Genomic DNA, 24,882 nt, shown 5'->3' with positions numbered 1-24,882 from the left:
CAATGTGTGGAGGTGGTGAGGACTGAAACACAGAGGCATTTTCTCTCCATCCCAAGAGTTCTGTGATTCACTCAAAACTTTTTGCCACTGCCAGCTCATCGCAGAATGCTGCTGGAGACGTCATAGAGTCCAATAAAAAGATCTTTTTTCTAAGGATCTTACATTTCTAAAAGACAAAATAGTTTTTGATGCATTTTGATTTAAGTCTTCAATATTTGAAGTAGGGAAGCAGCTGCAGAGGCTGATGCTGAAACATAGTCCTACATCCTTCTGGTTTTGGTTGGGGTTTTTTCTTACCAAAATTGAGTTGAATTTTATCTGCTCAGGCAAGTGCACTTCCGAAGTTTTTCTGTATGACTTACAATGAATCAGAGGTGAGGGTGAGGAGCTGTGGGTCCCTAGTAGCCACTCCTAGTGTTTGCTGGCTGTACTGTGGCTAACCTGCATGAAGATAAAGGCATGTGCAGTATGTATGTGGGTGAGGGAAGTATAAATTCTCGTTACTGTCTCCACCATGCAAACCTTGAGGAGCACTGGTGGGGCTGGACTGCCTCCTGGTGTGCTGCTTTCCCTCCTGTGCTGGTGTGGGGCTGGATTGTTTCTTCTGCCTTAAACCAGGGACTTGTGGCAGAGACAGCTGAGCTCTCACTGAAGAACTCTCTGAGGCTTGTCAAAAACTTTTTTTTTTTTTTTAAGCAAACTGTTCCCATTTCATCTTTGATATTGCTGCTGGTTATTCTAGTTCTCTGGGCTTTCAGCTAATATGAAGATGTTAGTGTAGCGAGTAGTTAATTATCCGAGCTGTCTGGGGTGGAGGAAGTGGAGGAGTGGTAGGGAATGGTTCAGTGCTGGTGTATTTCCTCAGTCAGCATATTCCCTTCTCTGGTCCCAGAGCATTTCTGTGTTCCACTTTGTATTTGCAAACCTCCATCTGGAGCACCAAGCAGCTGTCAGTGGAGCTTCTCATGCGAAAAGAAACTGAAGAATTAGCAAGACCACAGGAGCAGCTTTTGGAAGTGCATGGTTGGCTGGGCCCAGATGCCTGGGTAGGGAGAGGAAACCCACAGAGATCATCCGAAACATCCATCAAAGGGAGCAGTGGAGGACATGGACAGGAGGATGGCAAGGGGGGACAAGGCTAATGGCTCTTACGTGTAGTTCTTATTTAGTTAAATGCAGGATTAAATTTGCAGCTGATGGAATTGCCATGGTATTAGCAGATTTAGGTTATTAGAAGTCATGAATCTGCTCTACATAGTAGGAAGTAAATCCTGATCTTTGTGTTCAGTCTTTGCTCATGCATTTTCCTGCATTGGTTTATTTGTCACTCCTCAGTATTCCTAGCAGGAGATCTGAGGCTTCTTGCTTTTGGTAAGTGCCTGTAGAGATCCAAGTGATTGTTCATGAAGGGCAGTGTGCTGTCTTGTGATGGAAGGAGAAAAGGAATCATCTCTCTGTGTCGGTTCTCTGTTTGACAGCAGGATCTAACATCTACTTTAGCCCTGAAGACCCTAGGGAGCCTGGTTTAAGGCTGGTATCCATGTGGAAAGTTACTGCAGATGAGCAGAGCTGGGAGATTTTTGAAAGACTTTTGCTCGCTTCTGAGAACTGTATGTAGGTTGGCCAGACTTGAGTAGTCAGTGTTAAGCTTGCAGCGTACAAAGGGTTGAAAAAGATAAGTATTTATTCTTGGTTTGCAGATGCAACTTGCTGCACAGATTGCTGAATAAGTGCTGAACTGTGTGAGAGACAGAGACACTCTATGTACCAGTGGCTAAATCAGCAAACTGATTTCAAACACACACAAAAACTGTAACTGAAAATAAATTACCCAGCCTGACATTTTTCATGGGGCTTATATATGCTAAAAGACTCCAGCTCCTTAGGGCGGAGAGAAACATTAAAACTTGAGTGCTGTCTCCTGTTTTGTGTACAGAACTCTGGGGTTTGAAATAGGCATGGGTGAAAGGTTTTCTCAGTTCCCAGAAGATTCTGTTTTCCCTTCCTTTGCCAAAATGCAGAATGTTTGCTCAGGTGACAGGAACAGTTAAAGTTAAATAACCGGTGTTAATATTTTACTCGCATTATTTACGAAGATGTTGGATACTGACCAAGGCAATGAAACATGTAGTAAATGCAGCTGGAGAATTATACTCCAATAAATTATAGATGAGCTTTATTTAACGATAAACCGTAAAAAAACCCCGTTGCATTGAGAGAATGTGTTTTGTAGCCACTGTAAATGTTTTAGGGCATTTTAAAGAAATAAGTGTAGCACTTAGGTTGTCACAGTAAAAGCACACAATAAAACAAGGATGAAGACTAGGAATGCCTGTAGGGTCAGATGCACAAGGCATGTAAGGTCCCAGCACTGCCTTTATCATTCGAATGTGAAAAGCTTGGAGGCTGGTGTGTGGGATTTGAGGTACCAGCAACCACAAAGTTGATAAGATTTGGAGACTGTCTTTCAAGTGGTGAGCCACTGCAACAAACCTTGTCCTTCACAAGGGCAGTCCCTTGGGGATGTAGCTAATTCTGGCTGACAGAGGCCGTGCCAAACACCATAGCCAGTGGCTGTGTTTTAGATAGCTCTACCTGAAACACTATTAGTGTGCTTTACTGAACCTTTCAGAGTGGGTTTCGGGGACAGTAACTTCCAGGAGGTAGCTGGCTTGCCTTGCACCTCTAGGCAAGCTTTCAGCATGGGTTCCCCCTCTGCCAGCAGGAGTTAGTCATTGCCTGCTTTGCAGCACTGCTTGTTTTTTTGGGGAGTTGACAGAGGTGTTTTTAGAAGGACTGTTTGCATTCATGCATTCAAAGCTTAACTTTGTTTCCTTTTTTCTTGAAACCTTGGCCTTGTTCTCTCAGTCGTCTGCCTGAAATCAAGGGTACTTGATCATAAGAGGAAAAAGTATCCAACTGGTTTCTGTGTCTTTGTCCTTTGTGCTTTTAGAAGAGCTGACATAAAAGTAAGTCTGTAATTTGGTGTTGTCACATACTTTCTTTCCAGCCAGAAATGCATCTAAATAAAGCTTTAGTACACTTATGAGCTCAGAACTCACCGCTTTCAGCTCTTCCTCTTACTGGCTCTCTCAAAACCCTGAGACCTGTTTGGTTTCTCTCCTTGCAGGGTAGCTGTCAGGCCTGGCCTTTGGCTGCTGAAAGAGTCACAGTGGCCATTCAAGCAGCTTCACATCCACCTGCAGCTGCTACTCACCATCAGATGGTGAGATAATAAGAGAAACTGCTGAATGCACTTGAAGAGTAGTGACTTTAGGAAATGTCTGCTTTTTCACTGAGACGCTGAAAATGTTTTCAGTAGACAAATCTCTACCTGGGAGTCAAAGTTCTTTTGCCTCCTGCTATAGCTGTGGATAGGCTGGGCTGCTGGAGTGACCTTTGCTGCTCTGGATGCACTGCTCCTGCCTCCCCCAAAAGCAGGGAGAAGAGCTGCAGGGCAGGGTGCTGGTGGAGGTTCTGCAGTGGTCATGCAAAGCCCCTGAAGGGGGCAAAGGAAGTGTTTTCTAACTGAAAACCAAAACGGTTTGGGAGTGAAGAAATTCCCTAAAAGTTGGGAGGGGTGGTTGGTTTTTTTTGGTACTTTTTGCTTAAGAAAAAACCTTTTCTGAAAATCTGTATGACTAGTTGGTAATGCTTTCCTCTCATCTCTGTATTTAGGAGTGGTTTGCATCAACAGTCCTTGTTTTGGCTGTCTATACAGGGACTACATTGCTTGAATTTGTTTCACATCCTGTTCTCCCAAAGCAGGGTGATATAGAGAAGTGCAAGGCACAAGCAGCACTCTTTCTGAAGGGGTTACTTTTATGTTGCACAGTGATAAAGGTCTTCTTAAAACAAAGTGGGACCCTCCAAGCCTCTGCAAGCCACTTAGATCTGAGATGATCTATCATCAGTGTTTGTCTCTGCTGCCCAAGATAAAAGTTTGGTAGAACAAATTGAAAAGTAAGCGAGCAATTTATTATACGAAGCAATACTTGTCTGTTGCCTTCCTTTGTAATTTGTAGTTGTCAGGGTCTTTTTCAAAATAGCCCTGCAGCTTTTCTGCAAGTGTCTGAATTACTTACATATTCTAGGTTTTATATCATATATTTTCACTATGTGCCTATTACTACTTCAATTTGTGTGATCTTCTAATTAAATTCAAGGATTTGGGAAAGTCTAGAGATAAAACTACAGTTAAAAAGAAATGCATTATGAAAGGCTGGAATGTTAGAATGAAACTTTTTTAATTATTGCAAAATGCTGAAGCTTTCTAATTTGGAGAGGGAAGTAGGTGTTTTTCTCTTATTCCCTGTGGTCTGCATTCAGAATTGTGTGGCATATAGGACTGTCACAAGTATGAACTGTGTCTTCTTGTAGCTGATGGTAAAGAATCTGGAAGTTTGATATTCCTGCTTGGAGCTGTCTCACTTCCTTAGAGCAGTGACAGCCTTCTTGGGAAGAAGCTGTAAAGTTTTAGATGAGCTCTTGGCTCCAGAGCACAGTGATTCTGGTCATCTTTTTGTATGCTCTTGCTGAAGCTTCATATCTGCTCTTTTTGTGCTGGAATCCTCTTCAGGTGAACAGAGGTGATGCAGAAGTTTCTTTGAGGACCATTTATTATTTTAAGATTTGTCCTTGACTGGTTCTGCAGAGTTGTTGCAATAGCATAACATTTTTGACTCCCATCTATTTTTTTTATTTGATTTCAGTTGTTCTCCTCAAAAGTTAACCAGTGGAAAAGCAAATTACATGCGCCAAAAGCTCAGGCACAGAGAGTACAAAAATATCATAGAATAGAATCGTGGAATCATGGAATTGCTTAGATTGGAAAAAACCCACTAAGATTGTCAAGTCCAACCCAGCACTGCCACGCCCACCACTAAACTGCGTCCCTTAATGCCACATCTACACATCTACACATCCTTTAAATCCCTTTAAATCCCTCCAAGGATGGTGACTCAACCACTTCCCTGGGCAGCCTGTTCCAGTGTTTGACAACCCTTTCCATGAAGTAATTTTTCCTAATATCCAACCTAAACGTCCCCTGGCACAGCTTGAGGCTGTTTCCTCTTGTCCTGTCGCTGGTTGCTGGGGACAAGAGACCAACCTCCACCTGTCTACAGCCTCCTTTCAGGTAGTTGTGTGGAACAATAAGGTCTCCCCTGAGCCAGGATACATTTTTATAGCTTTGTGGAGGAGGAATATGTCTCAGGAGGCTTTCAGCGTAGCTGCCTGAGTTCTGGGCTGTTTGCCTCAGGTATGTCCTTAAGCAATCCAACCTAAAGGCTATCCTTGAAGGAGCTGCCTCTGTGCATCTCTTTTAGGGTAGATCCAGTGCAGCTCCATCACAGGAGGAGAGCTGGGTGAAGCCCTCACTGTAAGCAAGTCTGCTCACACAGGCTCACGGTGCAGCTGTCATAGAGTTCAGTTGCTCTGAGGCCAAAGAGGATTAATTTCCCCTTGGCTTTGCCTGTGTCATAGTTATTTGTAAGCTCAGCACACAGGCAATGCTTTTATCAGTCGTGAGCTTTTGTGTTGATATTTGGAGGTATATTTGTATTTTGCTGGTAAAGTCCCTGAAAAATCTTAATGTTGTTCTTTCCTGTTTTCCTAATCCCATATACTTTTTCTTTATATTAAGCTAAATTGACTTTTCTGACTTCAATCAGTGTGTTTAGATACATGAGTCTTAAATACAGACCTATTGGAATATCTTAAAAAAAACCCAAACAACCAAAAACAAAGCAAAAAGCCCTCAAAACAAACCAAACAAAGCCAACAAAAATATGTTATCCTTTCAGAGAAGAAGAGGTCACTCCTCTTATGAAATTCTGTCATCTAGATGCTTTAATTAACATCTAACTTTCCATTACTGTGCTTCCTTTCTATCTAAAAGCTTTCCATTGGAGAACAGTGTGGATGTTGATCTGAAGGCTTAGGAAGTGCTTTGCAGCATTGGATGTATAATTGAAAGAGAGCAGCAGTGCCCTGCCAGACTGTGGCAGCCCTTTCTGTCAGATGCAGCTATGTACGTTCTGGGTATTAAAACTTAGTTTCTTCTCAGAGGACTCCTCCCCCAGTTAAAAGATCTATTCCTAGATAAAATAGGTACCTGGCCTCTCCTTGGCTTCCCTGTCATTTTGTTTTGGAATGACATATGTGTGCCTGGGAGTTAGCATTCCGATAGTGAATGTCTTGCCTTAAAATGCAAAAGATTGGAGATGCACACATTCCTTTCTAATTGCAGGAAATTGCAGATCTTGGGCAAAATTTGGAATGCAGCTGCCAGTATAATTACATCTTCTGTCAGTTGCTATAGCTCAGCTTTACAACCCTTCTAAAATATCTTCATAGTTTATGGTACAAATAACGGCACCATCAGTATTACTTTGGGATCACCCCTTTCATTTCTTCACCACCAATTCCAAAGGCCTGAGATTTTTCCTCCTGCTGAGCTAATAAAGAATGTTAGAAATTACTAATTATAGTAAGGTGAAATTTTGCTTTAGCTTTTGTAATTATTGTTAAGCTGAAAGAAATTATTTGAGTTTCTTACTGTTGCTGGGGTGTGGGTTTAGTAAGACATATGTACTTCAAATGAGTTTGATCTGCCTACAGCATCAGGTTTTGGATATGTGCAAACCTTTCCATTTCGTGGCCTTAGGAAATAGAGGGTAATGGGTCATGGAAGAGTTGTTAGGTTATTGGCAACTAAATGTTGCTGTCTGCCACTGGGCAGATAAGATATAGATCACAATTCAGAGCTTAATGAAATGTGTTGGCCCCACTTATACCACCCTCACAAACGCTTGAAAGATTGGAAGGGATTAAAGGAGGGGTAATAAGGGATTTAATTTGGTCCAGCTCTTTGAGAAGTGAGAATAGTGTAATTTAACCAGGGCAAAGTTCATAGCTGGATCGTGTTCTGGAGGTTCTTAGGCAGAAGAGGAATTTCGAGGGTATTAGATGAAAGATGGTAAAAGAAGACACAGTGGCTGAGGCGGAACTTGCTGAGAAGGGACATATTTTAAACCGTAAATGTATTTCACTGCTGAGGTAATGCAGTGATAGGGAGCTGGAGCCTGTGTTTAAAACCCCTAAAGTATATCTTTCTACAAGAAACCCTGTAGTTTACCAGGAAGTAGCAGAACATTGGAGAAATTACCAGGTGAGATACTGTAGCTTGTGCTTTTAGTAGGTTAGACTATTCAAACAGTTTATTATGACTTTAATCCATAAATGCATGAAAATTGGTATTAAATGGGCTATTTCAGGTCTCTTTGTGTACAATCAAGGATCTCACCAGAAGAAAGAAACCTCATTTAGGCAGGACAGTGTGGGAAGTCTTCAGCTTTTAAAATAGCAAGTGATGGTTTCCAGCTTTTTAAACTGGTTACTCTTTAGTGTGTAGAAATTGCTGCAGCAAATTAAAACCTCTGAAAGCTTACAGCAGAGAAGCTTGATTTGACAAGACAAGGTTTATAGAGCTGCAGTACTAACTCTGTAGCTTTCTTAAAGGTCTGAAATTACATTTGGGCAAGTTACTATAGGACATGAATTTGAAATTAGAGTAAGGGGTTTTTTTTATAGTAAAACACCTGCTTACTCAGTGTTGTAGTGTTTCCAGAACAGCTGATTGCAGATATTAGTTTTGCTTTAACTTGGGGACTTTTGTGTATAAGCAGCAAATGGCTTTAGATGATTTTGGGGGCCTGATTTTCCTGCTCTGCGGGGTCCTGTCCCCCCTACTCTGTAATTTTTCCCAGCAGTAGGAGCTGCCGGATTTGATTTTGTCAGTTATGCATTTACAGCATCCCTTGAAATGGTGCCTTTCTCTGTTCCTCTGAGGCTGAGTGGGTTACTGTCTACAGCTAAGGAAGGGGAAAGCATTTGTCATATCCTTAACCATCATTGTTAAAAAAAAAAAAAAAAACGAAGAATTTTGTTAAACGAAGCTGGTGCCCAGCCAAATTATTGTTTATTGTTAAAGAACTGTAAAGTCCTCACCCTACTTATGTGTGAAAAAGGCTTTATTTTTATGTCTTTGGGGACACACAAACTTCTTGGGTTATTGATTTCTGTTCTGTACAGTGAGAAACACGGGGAACAGCAATGCTGGCATGTTCAGCTCTTGCTGTCCCTAGTGATATTTGGGACTCTGCTTGGACATCTTCTGTCACAGGCAGACCATGGTGCTGTTTCTCAGTGTTACTCTGTGTGCAGCAAGGTGCAGAATGTGTGTTGTATAGCCAGGAAATTCCTGTATGGGAGCGTAAAGTGGTTGTGGGTGGGAATTGTGGGATCCCTGTGACTATTTTGATTGTATTCCACTCTTATTTAATACTTACAGATGTTTCTGCTATGCTTATAGTGACTCTGCTCTTCCCCCTAATATGTTATTGATACTTTTGCTTATCATTTCCTTTTGCTCTTTTGTCTTGTACTTGATGCCGTTTTTTCAGTGTTGACAAGGAGGACTTTCTTAAAAAGAGTTTGCAAATCCTTCTCTATCCTGTTTTGTGTATCCTGTTTTCTGTATCCTGGAGAGACTGTCAGCTGGGATTGCAGCTCTGCAAGGCTTTCCTTGGGGGTGCTGGTAGAAAAAACACTAGCTATAAACTGTAAGACAATACAAGGTATAAATAATGATCCTTTAGAAAGGGTTATTCAGGGTGTACTGATTAAAGACAAGTATTTGCAAGGTTCAGCCCCTGAACTGACCTGGATTGCATAGTGGAAACTGAAACTCCTAAACCAGCCTCAATTTGCCATGCCTGGTTTCCAGTGGTCAGCTGGCAGGATTTGTGCACAGCATCCATGCTGGCAGCCTCTGAGCAGTGCCAATATCTCTATGCTTATCCCACTTCCATTTTTTACCTACAGACCTTTATCTAAAATTGATACTTGAGTGTTGAATGAGAGTCTGCTCAGTTTACAGGGAGACTGGGAGCTCTGGGCAGCTCCTCTAGGCTGGGGAACCCGTGCTTGGGGTATTGCAATGTGCTGTGGAGCTGTTCAGAGCCAGGCAGGTGAATGCTCCAGCTGGCCTTGCAGGTCTCTTCTATTTATGCAGGCTGACCCCTCATTAATCTTCTGTTTCCAGGCATGTAATATTTCACTTCAGGGGCCATCTTAGATGTGATAGCTTTAAAATAAAGCTTGGGAAAGAGCTTCCTTTAGGAGTAAAAAATTCTGCAAGTTAAATTGCTCTATAGTGTTTTCAGAAGAACTAGATGAGTTTATGAAATGTGTTGGGTTATTATGCCCTGATAGCAAAGGAGCGTGACTTCGTGGCTTGGATATTGCATCCATTTATATTTCCTAATTTCCTTTCATTCTCCAACTCGAAAAGACAAGATCTGAGATTTTCCTGTTTGTTCTTTGTGAGTAGAAGCACAAAGGAGCAAGCTGCACTGTTTTTTCTGGCAGAGGCAGGCATTGCAGTTTGTAGTATCTGTACAGCATGGCAAGGATAATTTGTGTTTCATACTGTATGCATGTGGGGTTTTCTCCCTGTTCATGAGAGAAATACAAGATGAGTGCACAGATAGGACTGGAAACAGAAAATGGGCCATTTTTAGGCTTTTCTGAAGAGTGATTTTCTGAGTGATACTCTTATAACCATTTCTACAAAATCCTTAGAATAATATGAAGAGATTGTGAGTTAAAAATAATGACATGATTCTAGTCTTTATCATCTACTTCTAAAGGAACTCCAGCCATTTGGTTCTCTATTCCTTCTTTGAAGCTGGCAACAACGTGATCATAAAATGGAAATGCTCCTGTGCCTCTCCCCACTCTTTTCCTCAAAGTAGGTGTTTGGACCTTTCCTTGCTGCTGCTTTTTAAACCTCTGTCACTAGCTAGTGGCTTCCTTCAGGCTTGTAACTGTGAGGCAGAGCATTCAGTTTGCTTTCTGAGGCTTTCAGGCTGCCACATGAAGTTTTAACAAGCTGAAATGTTCACTCTCAGCATTTGGAAGATTGTCAATTTTCCTAGGTCGTTACTGGAAATTATTTAAGTAACATGATGTGGTTATCTAGATCTCTTAGCATCTCTTTGGGATGTCTTGCGTGCTGGTAAAGTTCCCTCCAAATAAGTTCACGTTCAGCTTGCTTCTTAGCAGAAAGAGAACCATTTTGTACGTAACTTTTACTGCACTTTTCATTTGTGGGTTATTAATACTGTGAGAGAGATCAGGCCCTCTGGGATGTTTCTGAGCACTACGGAATGAAACACAAAGCTCTGGGAAGCTCATGACCAGAAAGGTGCAGGCAAATGTGAGGGAGCTGAGGGGCTGGAAGTTCTTCTCTTTGAGGAGAGATCAAGTGAGCTAGATGTGTAGAGCATCTTAAGCCACTGATGGAAGTGGAGCTTCACAAAATGGGCAGTGGAAAGACCGGGGCGGTCCACATGACAAATTATCACGTGTCCAGGGGAGGTGAATCTGGATATTACTGTTCTGGCCCCAAAACAATGGAACATGCAAAGAAACTGGAAGGCAGCTCACTTAAAATGTGTGACATGTTACCTTTTCCATGATTTGCCCACTGAACTCATTGTTGTAAGATTTATACAAAGCCAGAGGATTCCCAGGACTGACAATAGCTGGGATAGCTGTCTGGATGAAGAGGACAGCCAGTGATATCTTTGGTTAGAAGTCATTTCAGAGAAGGTAGGGATGATGAAGTGATGGGGAAATTCATCATGTTTGTTAGTGTTTGCAGGCTTGAAGTCCCTTATGTGCATTGGTGCAAAAGTTAATTCAGTGTGGTGGGGATTGAGCCAAGCTGCCTGCTCAGCTTGTTTTTTGGATGTGCCTCACCTTTGGATGTTCTCCTTTCCAATTCTACTGGGCCCATCCTTTTCTGGTTTGGCTTGGCCATTTTCCTCAATCAGATGTCAGCCTGAATGTTTTTGGAAATGCAGCATCTGTCATAATGATGTCCTGGGGAGATGGTAAATCCTTTCCACACTTGATGGATGTCTTGCCTGGCTTGATCCCACTCTGTCAGGAATGAGAAGGCAGCTGCCCACCCTCCAGCTAATGTTGAAGAGATCTGTTTTATTATGGTGCTTATTCCTTTGCATATTCCTGTAGGAGAATCTGCTAGCATTATCTGTGCATGTGCACACTGCAACCCCTTGCACTGTGCCAGGTTTGGTTGGGAAGGGCAGCACAGGCTGTCTGTAACTTTGGTCCCTTTTCAGTCTGATCGAAGAAGCAATCCTGCTATCTGCAACTCCACTAGCTTGTTGGCTTCTCCTTAGAACATGGAAGTTATTATAGTTTTCCCATTAGCTTTTAGTTTCTAATACCTTTTGAAGACTGAAGTTATTGAAAGGAAAACATTTACGAGCACTTGGGGCAGTTTGGCCACTGTCCTTTCCCAAACAGCAGTTGGTGACAGGGTGATGTGAAGAGCTGGAAGGAACCCAGCAGGAGTATTTGCCTCAGTGTGCACTCATGGCATCTCTCCATCTACAGCCCTTGTAGAGCTGGTGAGGATGCCTGTGTGCCATGGGAGGTTCCTGCTCGCTTATCATGGTCTTGGGAGGGTGAAATCTGGTAGAATATGTTGATGCTGGAGTGCACAGAGGGACAGCACACTGCCATGGACTCAGTGTCTGTGAGTGGCTGCTCTGCTGTGAACAACTAACCAGGCCAGTACCCGCTGCAGAGCGGGATATGTGTCATTTTGAAGATGCTGATTCTTCATCAGTTGATTCCCTCTACATTTGGAGTGGATTTTCTCAAAGTGCACCAGCTCCCTTTGGGATGAGGCTGATTCTGTAGAAGTGGAAACGATGATTATCATGTTGTTGTATTTATTTGGAGAGGATGTGCAGCAGTTGTCAGACAGCACTACGTACCTAATTGGGAATTCAAATTCCGGCTGGTAGATTGAGACTGAAAGGCAGAGCTGTGGGATAGAAATGGGCAGGCACAAAATGCTGAGGCTCCTAATCTTTTACAATATGTTTGTTTAATACAAAGTGGTCTATTGAGATTGTTTTGCAGAGGAGAATAATCATTGTGTGCTGACTAATGGGAGACAGCAAGCTGTTAGAGAGCATCAATTAACCATACAGGAGGAGATTATTGAGTATTTTCACAAGCATTCAGGATGTGAAGAGTAAAGGATATTGCTTGAAGGTAACCCTCAGAGATTTTTAGCAATTGAAATCTATAAACTGCAACAAGAATATTTTGTGGCCATACATATGGCTGCAGAGCCTTCCAGGAAGAACAGTGTAGGAAAGAAGTGGAGGTAGCTTTCCAACTCCAGATTGTGCTGATAGGAAATAAATAGTGCTTTGCTGAACTTGTTCTCTTATTTCATATTCATTAATTTGAAAATTTTCCTTCTTAAATTTATCTAATGTTATCCCAGGAAATACTGATCCTCTTTATAGAAGATAGTATGTGCAACACCCTTCTGATCCTCGGATGTAGGAATTTATTACACTTCCCTAACTGTAAGGCTGTTTTTCCTGTCCTTACAGCTGCTCCTGCTTCTGTACAGTAATTCTTATCCCTACTATTGCTGTGAGTTAGAACTCAATGCACTTAGTGCTGAGAGGAGCATGCTGCTCCTCCATCATGTGCCTCGTGTATGATATTAAAATTCTCCAATTTTGACCAGTGGAAACCATGAAAACCTATGTTTCATTAAGAATGCTTTTATACAGCCCTACTTTGTTTCTGCTTGAGTTTAATGCAAGAAATAAATAACATTTTGTGGGCTCTGTTTGCTGAGTGATGTTGTTATTTGTAAGTAACTGGAAATTTTTCCCATCCTGGATTCCAGCGTTAAATCCACTTTGTGCAAACATAATTTTCCATTTATTCATTGGCTGTGGGGAGACTAGATAACATTGAATTTATTTTTTTTGGTTTTGTTCCTTCCAAAGTGGTGTTAGAGAATTGGACCTCAGATATTCTTTTAGCCAACAGCAAGAGATGTCCTGGGATTCCTTGGGGATTATGATAAAGAGGGACCCCTGGTTCTTGGACAAAGACAAAGATAGACTTCTCTCAGCTTCAATTCTCTATTCAAATGCCTTAATCAACAGAGGTCTCCTTTAACAGATGGTTCTGCATCAATAAAGCCTTTAATGTGTTAGCAAAAATTCAGAGAAATTTACTCCCTCTCTGATTTGATTGATTTTCTTAATCTTTTTTAAGCGGAGGCTGAGGGGTGACAATAACTCATCAGAAGACTATGGAGAGGATTAATTACTTGGCTGCAAAACTCGTGAAGATACTCTGAAGGAAGATGTGGGATGAGTGAGTGAAGCCCTGATGAAGTTGGTGTCAGTGGGGAAATTTGACTGTGACTGCAGCCCTTGCCACCTGCACTTTGCACCTGTTAGAGAATGTAGACTGATCCCCTGTATTTCTTAAGCTTCTGAACTTGTGTCAGTAGTAAAACCTTCCCCACTGATCTATGGAAAAAAGCGCTTTTTCTCCAGATACAGCAGCTGGTTTGACTCTGAGCAGCTGTAGCCTGATGGTGGCAAAGGCGAAGGGGCTTTTCTACCTTAGGACTCTTGTCCTTGCAGCTGTGGCTGCTTTGAGCTCTGCTTGATCTCTGGTGCTTCAGAGAGCTGCCAAAATATCTCTGACTTTACAGGGAACTTGTCAAAGCCCTAATGTGTGAGGTGCTGATATCTTAATGCAGATCTGCAGATTTAAAACCCCAAGGAGTTGTTCAGCTTCACCCGCGGCCAGGAATGGGAGGGGTTGCAGAGCAGTTTCAAGGCTGGAAGGGGTATCATTAGCACTGAGCTTGACCTGAGCTGAGCTTTGGCCAAAGGATTTATCCCTGGAGCTGCAGTGAAGCATTTCATGGTTCATTATCCTCACAGTAGGAAACAATGTCTTACTCTGAAGCTGAATATCTAACTTGAATTTTCATCCATTTGATCTTCTTATGGCTTTGTCAGCAGTCTGATCTCTCACCACCTTCTTTTCCACTTTTTTTTAGGAACTAAAACTAATTATATATCTGTCTCCATAAATGGGATATTTTGAACTCTTGAAGTTTCATACTCTTAAAGCTTGTTTACTGAGCTGTGGGTCATTGGGTGACCTGCCTTTGAATCCTACTCTCTGTTTCCCTGTGGTTTTTTGAAGCATGAACTCCAGAACTGCACACAAGTCTCAGGAGAGCTCTGGGATTTGTGCAGGTTGCAGAGGCAGCATCCCTTTTCTGAAACTTTGCTGCTTTTTGGCTGAACTGATTTGGCAGCTTGTTGCCGTAGCAGAAACAGAAAATCCCATTGGACCAAGAACCATTTCCCTGAAGGCCTGAGTAGGGTGCCTCTTCTTAGTGATGTTTCCCCACTGACAAGTGGGGAAAGATGAGTCACTGAATTCATATTTAATCCACTAGTAAAATTGGCAAGGCAATTACCATCTTGCAAGTTCTTCAACTCAAATTGTTAGAGAACATTAAGTCAAATGCTTTGGAGAAACCCCAGTATATACTATGGCTTTTATCATCCAGATAAAAGTGATTCTGTCAAAGAAAGCTTTTGTTTTATTGGGGTCTGTCTTCACTGAAAGTGTGCTGCCTGGTACTCATTTTTGTCTTGGCCTCTACTTCTTTGTCTCTGGTCCTTTATTTTCCTTTTCTTAATTGTTACCCCATAATGGGAATTGAGAATGAAGGAATTGCTAACTTACAGTTGTCATCCCTACTTTTTAGCATTGCCAAATGCAGAAAGCATTTGCAAACTGAAATAATGCTGTTATTCACAAGGTAATTAATCTGTTATGACAGCCTGGTGGCTTAAAGCACAACAGTGATGAAGGTTGCTCTGCTGGGTCCCCCTTTTTGCTCCGTGTGTTTTGCTCTGAAGCCAAACCACCCACTCCTCAGTAAGAGGGAAGCATGCAGAGCCCTTGTGTATTAGTCATCAGTGGAGAGGCTGGTGGACTGTGAATCTGCAAACAAATGACTACAGGCAGCTTTTTGGTTACTGAGGCTGCTGCCTGATAGAAAGCACATGTTAGCTTAATTCAGTTTTCACTGCCACACGCTTTAGTTTGTACTCACAGTTGGCTCTTCTTTTTGGTACATCCTAGTCCAAACATGACATTTTGTGTTGTTTCCTGGTGGGAGGATTTTTTTTCACAGAAATGTACCATACTCTTCCCCTCCTGTTTTTTTTACTTCTCTCTACAGGTGAAGGCAAGAGAGGAAGAACTACAGAAGGAGGGGTTCTCTGCCACTGCTAGAAAGATACAGGAAAGTGTTGAACTAAAACTGCTAGATCTTACACGCCTTTGTGCTCCAAAAAAATATAAAATGCACGGTTTGTACAGGCTGGTGTTGAGGAGCAAACATCCTGCCAGCAAAACTGGCTTTGGCCAGTGTGTATCCAAGGAGCCTGTTTCAGCTGTCAGTGCTACAGAGGTGATCAGAGAACTGCGGATGAGAGAGGCCAGCCTGCAGAGAGAGCTGGAGCAGCTGCGGGAGGAGTGCCGGCACAGGCTGGATGCAATTGCAGAAGGGTTGGATGGAGTGATTTGTATCTCCCCTTGAGGAGATAAAGCTGGTCTGAGAAGAGCAAAGGAATAGGCTGACATGATGAGAACACGGTGTGCAGCCTGGCATGGGGGAGCGCGAGGTGAGGAACCAAATGTAAGTTCTGATCTTTTAGCCTGGGAATCATAACTTGTTATTGCTTTGTGACTTGCACTGGGGCCATAACCTTTGTGGCTCTCTCTGCAGCCCCTTTATTGCCGAGCTTGCCAATTAAATTCTGCATTAGGCCTTGGTGGGAGTGTGCATAAATCTCCCTTTTATCTTTGGGATTCTTCTGCCAAGCACTGTGCTCTTTTACAGTGCTCAGCTGCTAGGCACAGCATACATTGAGGCTGTGCACTGAAGTACTAATTGCATTCAATATTTTCCAGCAAATAGAAGAGTTCATTAGTCAGAAAAATCCAAGTATTGGAGAACATGTAAAGTACCAAGGCTTAGAGGGATTGGAAATATTCAAGAAAATATGCTGTTTCAAATCAGCTGGTTTGAGTATTTGTGGCAGCTATAATGCAGTCATGATAAAGAAAAACAAATGCCTAATAATAAATAAAGCAGTGCACCAATTTCATTTACTGGTGTGATGCACTTGAAATAATTGGGTTCTCAAAGAGAACAAACTAGAAACCCATTCCATCAAGTTATGAGTCACAATGAGATACATAAGTTATGGATCTGCTATAGGAAATTTCTGTGGTATAGAAATATGACCTTAACTTCCAAGCTTGAGGAGTCTCCAAGTTCTGTCTCTGGAGGCTTCTTCTCTTGGAACATGCAAATGTTTTTCCCTTGACCTTCATTTCCTACCGTTTTCTATTTTGCTTTCACCAAGGAATATTGTTATATTCTGGTTGTACACTTTCAGGAATAAATATATTTTAAAAAACCTAGTTTGCTTTTCATTTGTGAATTGCTGTGAGCAGTGGGCTCTCCTCCATCTGGATTTCTGTCTGCTACCCCAGCTCAGGGGTGTCACTGATTGCCAGTTGCTCTTGGCTCTCAGCAGGCAAAGGTAAGCACCTTTAAGGACCTACTTCCAGGCATCAGTACTGTTGCTGCTCCATGGGGAGACCATGTGCAGGTGGGGTGGGTGGACAAGGCTCAGATCTCTTTAAGGAAATTTCAGATGCTTCCAGACCCAGCTGCTGCTCCTGGAAGAATATCAACGGCCTTAAAAAGCCAATGCACACCACTCTGCTTTCCAGACCATCTCTGTAGGTGAAGGGTACCAAGCTCAGAACTGTTCAGGCTGGTACAATTTTGGGCAGGTGTTGGATCCAGGGCTGCTGACATTTAATGTACAAGAGGACTTACTCAGACACAGGTTTCACAGAAAATTATTCATGAATGGGAGAGAAACAGTATATCCTAGAACTAACAAGAGTGGCAGCACCAGTCTATCTCTCTTTGAGAATTTCATATCCTCCTTTAGCTTTTATAGAAGGAAATTTTCATACTGCATCACATTTCAGTTTAAAAACATTGCCCTCAGAAGACCCTTTGTTCTCCTGAGATTTTCAGCAGAGAACAGTGTGCAGATATTCCTGAGCATGGCAAGAACACTCAGATTCAAGTGCAGGTCTAGCTCATGCCTTGCTGTGGCTTATCAGGGTTGGCTTAATGCCGAATGCCACGATGTATTATGCTGCTGTCCCCTTGAACTGACAGTAGTCATTTCTAGAATGACTTACTTCGGATTATCAACTCTTGTCATTGTGCACTTTGTGCAGTGTGTTCATCCAAGGACTCTACCTTATCAGAGACCACAACTAGCAGTGCCCTTACCCTGCTTGATCCTGAAGAAGTGTTTTTCTCTCTGGTGGAACGTCAAGAATGGCAGTGCTCAGTATGTCTGTGTATGTGTGTGTGTGATGTGTAGAAGTGCCTACAGTGACTCACAGAAGGCATAAGCTGCTGAACTGACATAGCCACTGAAGCTGTCAGGATAGCCAGTGGGAGCTGGAGCTGCTTGTTCTGGCTTCTACACTGAGAGGGGCTGCAGCTGAGGCAGGTTAAAAGATCACCTTTCCAGCTGTGGGGCTCTGCTCGTGTTGCGTGCTGTGGACACCTCGCACTAAGAGCATAGGCAAGTACAGTTTTTATTTTCTGACACCAATTTTCCACTGCCTTTTGTTTCAGGTACCAATTAGCTTAAACCAGAGCAGCTACTCTGCAGTCCCTGTTGAATGAAGGTCAGTGGGACATTTTGAGCTGGCAGTGGTTTTAAAACCAATACCTGTAGTCTCCTCTTTCCTTTGCCCCTCTTCTCAGCACCAGCACAGAGAGTACAAAGCAGGAGGTACTATAAGGGCTTGGTGCTCTCATGCATCAGATTTTGGAGGGTGGTTTTCCTGTGAAGGCTGTCTTTTTAATATCACAGGAATTGGACACGCAGGGTCATGTCATGTGGTCATGCCTTGGTGACTGGTCACACAACTTTTGATGGCTTTGGAGGCATATTAATACACCTGAAATACAGATGCTTTCCAGCCTTCATGAGTTTGGCCAGGCATCAGCTGTCTCTCCAGTACTGGTGGGAGATGCTGTATGATAAATATCACTTGAAAGCCTAAGAAAATACCCCTACATTAACACCAGCTGCAGTGAGAGCAGGAAAGTGAACTGAGTGACCACAGTCACACTTAATGGGATGTAATCTATGAACAAATAGGTGTTTGTCACCTTACCGTGGCATTTGTTCAGGCTGACTTCTCTCACCTGCCATCACAGCCCAGCAGTTTTAAAGGCTGCAGTGGCCCCCTCAGTCACCAGGGCTTCGCCCCGTGTCAGGAGTCGGGGATGCTGCAGAAGTGGGAATGGCTGCCCTGGGAATTGTGGGACAACCAGTAGCCAAGTGACTGGTTGGTCTCTGGCAGATGCTGTGGCAGGTGGAGGATGACTCAAGGAGTACGTGTCATCCATGGGCTCCTGCATGCTTGGTAAATGTTAGGGATTACTTTACAGGAATTGGGGACTGTTGTAAACAACCCACTGCAGGCTGAAGGAAAGACAAGAGCTGTTAAGAGGTTTATCCTTTGCCATACCACCGTGCTGGTTGTACATTTCTTTGTGAAAGCAGGGATCTGCCCTAAAATTGTTGATGGGGTTGAACAGAGAAGAGTGGGTATCACTGGGCAAGCTGAGTGTTCCATTGTGTGCAATTGGCTGTTGAGTGGTGGGAGAAGGCTCTTGGTGATGTTGTCTGAACGTCTGAGACAGGCAGCAGGGTTTGGTTTGGTTTCTGCTTTTTTGAAGAAGCTACAGCAGAAGTTATCCCTGTTGGTGCATCCTAAAGGGAGTTAGTTTAGTTTGGGTTTGGATGCAGGGTTTCTAAGTGATGTTAGGGAGAGAGGAGTCTATTAGAGGTGATGGCTCATGTTGGAAAAGCAGGAAACCAGTGTTAAATCAGTACCTGGCAGAGATGCTGCACGTGGTAGTGGGGTACACCTGACAAGGATTGGGCAGTGAAGAGCTGTCCCAGATGTTCACCTGGTGACAGCTCCCAGCTCAGCCTGTCTATGTGAAGAACCCATCACAGCTAAGCCTCCTTGTGGAACTGGGAGTACTTGGCTTTTGTCTTCATGTTCTGGTGATGCTTCACTGAAGACAGGCTGAGTTACTGCTGCAGTGTTTGAACTACACTCTCTGGTGATGGAGTGCTTTCACGCGTAGCCTTAAGAGAAGCTTTTACAGGACTTCTGTGTGTGCAGGTTCTGGCGTGCCAGTGTGGAGGTGTTTATAGAAGAGCTCAGTTTAACCTTTTGCTCTGATGAAACTGGTGCTTGCTTTCCAAGCATCTTGCTAGGAAAATGGAATTGGCCATAAATACTTAATTGGCTGATAACTCTGGCTCGCACTGTGTAGCTGGAAATATTCCTCCCCAAATAACTGAGCATCAATCAGCTTGCAGTCAAAACAGGAGGTTTACTTTGCAAAAGGCAAGCGTGGCATCCACAGTCACCGCTCCTGACAACATTGTGCCTGCTGGTAAATAACGGCTGCAACCTATGTTTAAAAATAAGAGCTGCTGGGAGTAGTGATTTCCAGCCTAGAGTGTTTTGGGTTCCCTGTGGGATCCCTCCACCAGCTCCTGCTGGAGGATGAGCTGCTAGCAGTTGGTGTGAGCATGTGTGTGTGGCAGTGTGGTGCAGGCTCAGTGGGAGTTAACACATGCCTGATGGTTGAGCTCCCTCTCCTCTGACCCTCAGCCACTTGCAGTGAGAGCCTCAGGTCTTTCACCCTCACGCTTCGCCTCCTGGAGCCAACAGCTCATATGGAGCTGTCTGCCAGTACTGCTGCTCCTCAGCTGACAGCCCAAGCCCTCAGGGATGGTGTCTTGCCCCTAGGCTGGGAAACCTCTCATCCTCCCGGACACTTCATACCCACCCTGTGTCACAGCCACCAGGACATGGCCAAATTCCTGTCCCTAGGGGGTTTTGTTCTCCTGCTGCTCTGAAATGGAAGGCAGGGAAGATGAAGGTGTGCAGCCCTTGGAAACTGTGTGAGCATCCAGTCTCAAGTGCAAGCTCCTGGCCCAGGCTGGGGGTGCCTGTTCCAGCCCCAGCTTCTGGCTCCAATGGGATTTGTGCATACAAATCTTTGCCAGTCTCACCATCATCCCCCAGCATCCCCATCTCTTCGTGTCCCACTAAGGAGCTGTTGCAGGCAGGTGTCTTTGTTGTTAACTGTGCCACCTTATTTCCCAGCTTGAATCTTAGTGTCTGCCTCCAGTCCTTCTGGTTTGCTTCCTTCTGCAGGGCTGGAGAGCCTGCTACTCACCAAGAAATAGTCCTCGTGCAGGTCCATCTAGGCAATGAACAAAGGGAGTGCAAGCACCTGTGGAAAGCAACCCCCTGTGGCTCCTGGGGGCTGAGAGGGGCAGCAGGGAGAGGGAGAGAGGCACAGCCAGCCTGGGCTGGGTGGGCAGTGAGGCTGGGAGGAAGCCTTGCTCTCTTGGTGGCTCATGCTTTGATTTAGCATGACGTACAGCTAAGAAATATTTGAGTGTGGCAGCCTGCATCAGAGACAAGCAAACAAGGGATTTACTAGGGTAGTGTCATAGCAGGCTCTCAGTCACTACTAATGCTCTACTTCTCCCATCTCACCTTATTAACTCAGCCTGGTTGTTTCACAGGACTCTTCCCCTGCCTTGCAGCAGCCCACAACTGCTCTGGAGGGAACAGAGCTGCAAATCCTCTGGAAAGACCAAATGGCTCAGTGGAGCACAACCAAAATGCCAGCAGGGAGCAGGATGTGGGGGGTAAGCCAGCACAGCAGAACTGTGCCTGCTCTTAGGCTGGTAAAGGAGCCACCAAACATCCTTTATGTTACAAATACAATCCAAGGTAAAAAGCTGGTATTTTCTGCCATTTTCTGCTCAGTTGGCAAAATCTCCAGCATCTGGGGTGTGTGGGTGTGTGTGTGTAATTTGCTTAATCCTGCTAGGCTGTTGTCATCCACCTGGGATTTGCAGCTTTCCTGGGCCATAAGCAAATGGGTGCTGGGGCTGTGCTGACAGCCAGGTCCCAGAAGGACACAGGACATGAGGGGTCTGGCCATGGAAAGGCATCAGTCAGATGTTTTATTGAGGTGCTATTGCCTTAAGACGCCCTGTTGAACCAGAGTGGCCGTGGAGCATAGTGTGGGAGCTGGAGGGTCCCCCAGCCCCCTGGTCTCCTGCTGCTGTGTCCTCCTTGTCAGGGAGGGATGAAGGGCAGGTACAAGCCTGTGTGTTTTCTGTAAGCACAAAAATTGCTGCCCCTTGTGCTGGCTCAGCCCCGTCCCTCAACAGCATCAGGCCCTGGAATGACGTCGCTTGTCCAGGTTGCACCATTAATGCCATAAAACAGCCCACTTCTGTCACGGGCTCAGCAGGGAGTGGGAAGAAGCCTTAGACTGACTGAGCTCTGAAGCAAAGTTCATCCTGTTGTTGGCATGAGGTGGTCTGTGACTCCTGGAGCAGGATTAGCCCCTGATCTAAAATGAGAGAAGAGGGTCCCACCCCAGCTGTGGGATGAGCCTCGAGGTGTGGTGTGAGGTGTGGGCGAACCATGAGCCTGTGGTGGTTCACTTTGCGTGAATGTTTCGATGCCCTGAGATGTGATATTAATTCATTAGTGTCCTCTAAGTAAATGAGCTTTCTAAATAATTTTTATAGAAGTATCTTTTTTGTTTATACTGATTAATATTAAAAATGCTAATATGTATTTTTTAATGCTAACCGCTGGCAAGGAGACCACGCTATCACCCTTGATTAATGCCAGCTTTCATGGTGCTGACATAGTGTCTTCTCTCTTCAAAAACCCCTTTTTGAAATGAAAATGCACTGTAAAGCCCCCAGCCAAGGGTCTGGGCTGCCTGGTGGATGGGGGAGATGTCCTGGCCAAGGCTGTGCCTGTCTCCTTGCCTGCTGGGTGCCACCACGGGGGACAAGGCAGCATGGCCAGCCTGTGCTGTGCACGTTCATGTTCCCTATTAATCCTTGGCTCCCCGCAGATTCAGGGCATGCATTAATTTCAGGCTCTTACAGGTTTCCATTTGTATTCTCCCATTTTCATTGCTACCCTCTCAAGGCCAAGGCCAGCAGCAAAAGGCATCATAACAATAAAGCTCGATTGCAAGTTATTTGCTTGGCATCGTTGGATCTGCCAAACGGTGATATTAATTTTGTCTCTCAATGAAGGAAATATTCTGCTGATTAGCCATGGGGGCAGCATTTGTTCTAGAAAGCAGCTTTTAATAGGTCTTTATATCATGCCGTAATTCATATTGCTAAGTCAAGAAGAGCTTTTCATTGACACGCTCGGGGTCTGCACCTCCAAGGCTGGACAGGGGGGTAGTGGCTTGTGGCACTGAGATGAACACAAACTTGTGTTGTGGTGGAAAGTCAGGTGTCATGATTTGGACTGTAAGTGCTGTGGGGAAGGAGGGGGCTGCAGGATGGGAAGGGCAAGGACTACAGTGGGGAGGGACAGCATCACCTTGAGCTGCCATCCCTGTGGGGGTGCTATGGGGATGTGCTGCTGCAGCCAGCCCAGCCCCAAGGATGCACAGCCCTGCTGCTCCCCCAGGAGCTGTGATGGGGACAGGGACGGGCTCACCGGGCTGTGAATCTTCCCAGGGAGAAGATTGCAGCGCCGAGGGGGTTGGAGAGCACGTGTTCTGCAAGAGTGCTCCACTGCCCACCAGCCATGGCCGCGCTCCAGCCTCTGCGGGGAGAGGGATGGGAGTGATTTATGGTCTCACTGCTCAGCAGGGATTTTTCTCTTGCCTATGTTTAATTTTGTTTGGAGATTATAGTGCTTTTTAAAACAACAATCTGTTGTGCACTTGAAGAGATAACCTGGGGCGAAAGTTTCCTGGTGCTGCCCTGGCACACAGTCGTGCCGTGAGTATTTAATGTGGGGTGCATGGAGCCTGCACCAGGGTGCTGATGGGGACATTACCCCCTGTTCCAGCTACAGCTCAGCATTTCTGCCTACATCCTTTGTTGCCGCTGCTCTCACACACGAGCCCTGACTAGACGTGCACTTGGCCTTGGCTGCTCTGCCAAGGGCAGCGCTGGTGGGTCTGGGGCCCCCGACAGCTCCCTGCCACCCAGCTGCCCTCCTCCCTGTCAGCAGTGCTGTGCATTTCTTCCCTCTCTCAGCACCATTTTCCCAAGCACAGCCATGTGGCCCTCTGCTTTGAGCTCTGTTTCTCTGTCAGCAGCCCCACGGAGCACAGCAGTGCCTGGGGCAGCCCAGGGGTCCCGGTGGGCACAAGTGTGAGCCGGCTTCCATCCACTGGCTGCTCAGGGGGAGGCAAATGCCCTGGGCAATGCTGAGGGAGCAGATGGCATTCAATTTCTAAGGGTAAAAATGCTTTTTAAAGTATTTTTTTTCCCCATCTATTGCTCAGAAATTGTTTGCCTTGAAAGAAATGGGTTAGAACAGAGCAAGGAACAGGGATTTTGCTGTTTTGGCTGCAGGGACTCTGTATGCTAATAAATTATCAAAAGGACCCGAGTCCCCCTAAGAGTCCTCCTGTAAGGGATGCTCCAACTGCTGCTTATCCCTTCCATTGCCACCTCTGGCTTTGGGGATGGGGCCTCTCCCTGTTTACCCATCTCAAGTAGCAATCCCAATGAGAAAAAGCAAGGAGGAGGATGTCACCAGGCTGTACTTTCTCTCCTCTCACGTGTTGCTGAGGGATGGAAATTGAGGTGTGTGCTGCTGTCCTGGACCAAGGGCAATGGTATGCTCTTGAGTCAGGTGAGCTGGGCAGACCTGGGAGCTCTGCCAATGGGGCTGTGTGGCCAGGGGAGGATGGTACAGGGTGCTCCAGGGCTGCATTTACCTGCTTCATGCCCTACCAGATGGGACCAGTGAGGAATAGGCTGCCACCAAGCCTGAATGCTGCGAGCATATCCTCTCTCCTGCCAGGGAGCATCAGCAGCAATCCTCTGGGATGAGCTCGGGGAGGTTTTGGTGACAGTGCATGGCCTGGAAGGCTTGCTGGCACACAGGACTGCTCCCACAGGACCCTCGGAGCCCCAGGCAGAAGGCTACTTTCAGGTAGGAGCTTGCTAATCCTGCAGTTGGAACATTTCAGCTTTACTCAGTGGGAACATTTCAATGAGATGTAGGCATTTTCCCCAGCTATTTCCAAAGAACTGCCACAACCTAGTCCTTGAGATGAATATTATATTCACAAAGTTATTGTTTCGTAAAGCGTTTCTTTAATAGTATGAAGTTTTAATGCAGTTTCAAGTGTGTTTCTGTGTGGGAAGTACATATATTTAGGAATGCTTATCTGATAACTGAAGACCTGCTTATCTGATAGCTTAAGACCTTTCCCCACGCACAAAATCCCCACTGTCTTGTAGAGCTCCCAGGCAGTCACGCATCATCATGTTCATTTGTTTTGAAGAATCTGTACAGAAAATTAGGCAGTATCAGCCTCTCTGCCTGATGTACGGGTGCAGGTTCAGCTCCCTGGTTTATCAGCCTCCTGAACAATCTGTATTTCATTCCTCATCCTGCCTCTTTGCTGAACTTGGAGACCTCGCGTGGCTGCCAATCAAAGGAAGAGAGAAATTAGAAATTATTTCAGATGAGGCCAGAGTATTTAATCATTTCAGTCTCCAAACTATTCAGTGGGGGGTCATCTAGATGACATCCCCAAAATACTGTCCAGTAATATGTGATCAAATAATCAGGTGGCCTGTTTTTCAGGTTGTTTGGGGTTTTTTGTTTGTTTGTGTGGTTTTTCTGGTTTGTTTTTGTTTGGGTTTTGTTTGGTTTTTTTCTTTTCTTTTTTTTGGATATTTCTGCTGCCTGTGGATC

At 44.7% G+C, this 24,882-nt stretch overlaps 1 protein-coding gene across 1 annotated transcript in view; it reads left to right on the top strand.

Moving 5' to 3' along the window:
• CUNH14orf80 (chromosome unknown C14orf80 homolog) overlaps positions 1-16,418 on the top strand; it is a 71,572-nt gene extending 55,154 nt beyond the window's left edge. The window contains exon 8 of the mRNA XM_017815638.1: positions 15,197-16,418. Coding sequence (XP_017671127.1) covers positions 15,197-15,556 — 360 coding nt within the window. The 3' untranslated portion in view covers positions 15,557-16,418. The remainder of the gene's footprint in view (positions 1-15,196) is intronic.
• Positions 16,419-24,882: the final 8,464 nt, after the last annotated feature.

The sequence above is a fragment of the Lepidothrix coronata genome, unplaced genomic scaffold (assembly GCF_001604755.1).
Source record: "Lepidothrix coronata isolate B3197 unplaced genomic scaffold, Lepidothrix_coronata-1.0 Scaffold52, whole genome shotgun sequence".
Taxonomy (NCBI): domain Eukaryota; kingdom Metazoa; phylum Chordata; class Aves; order Passeriformes; family Pipridae; genus Lepidothrix; species Lepidothrix coronata.
Note: the sequence above shows the minus strand (reverse complement) of the source record. Positions and strands in the feature narration are given on the sequence as shown.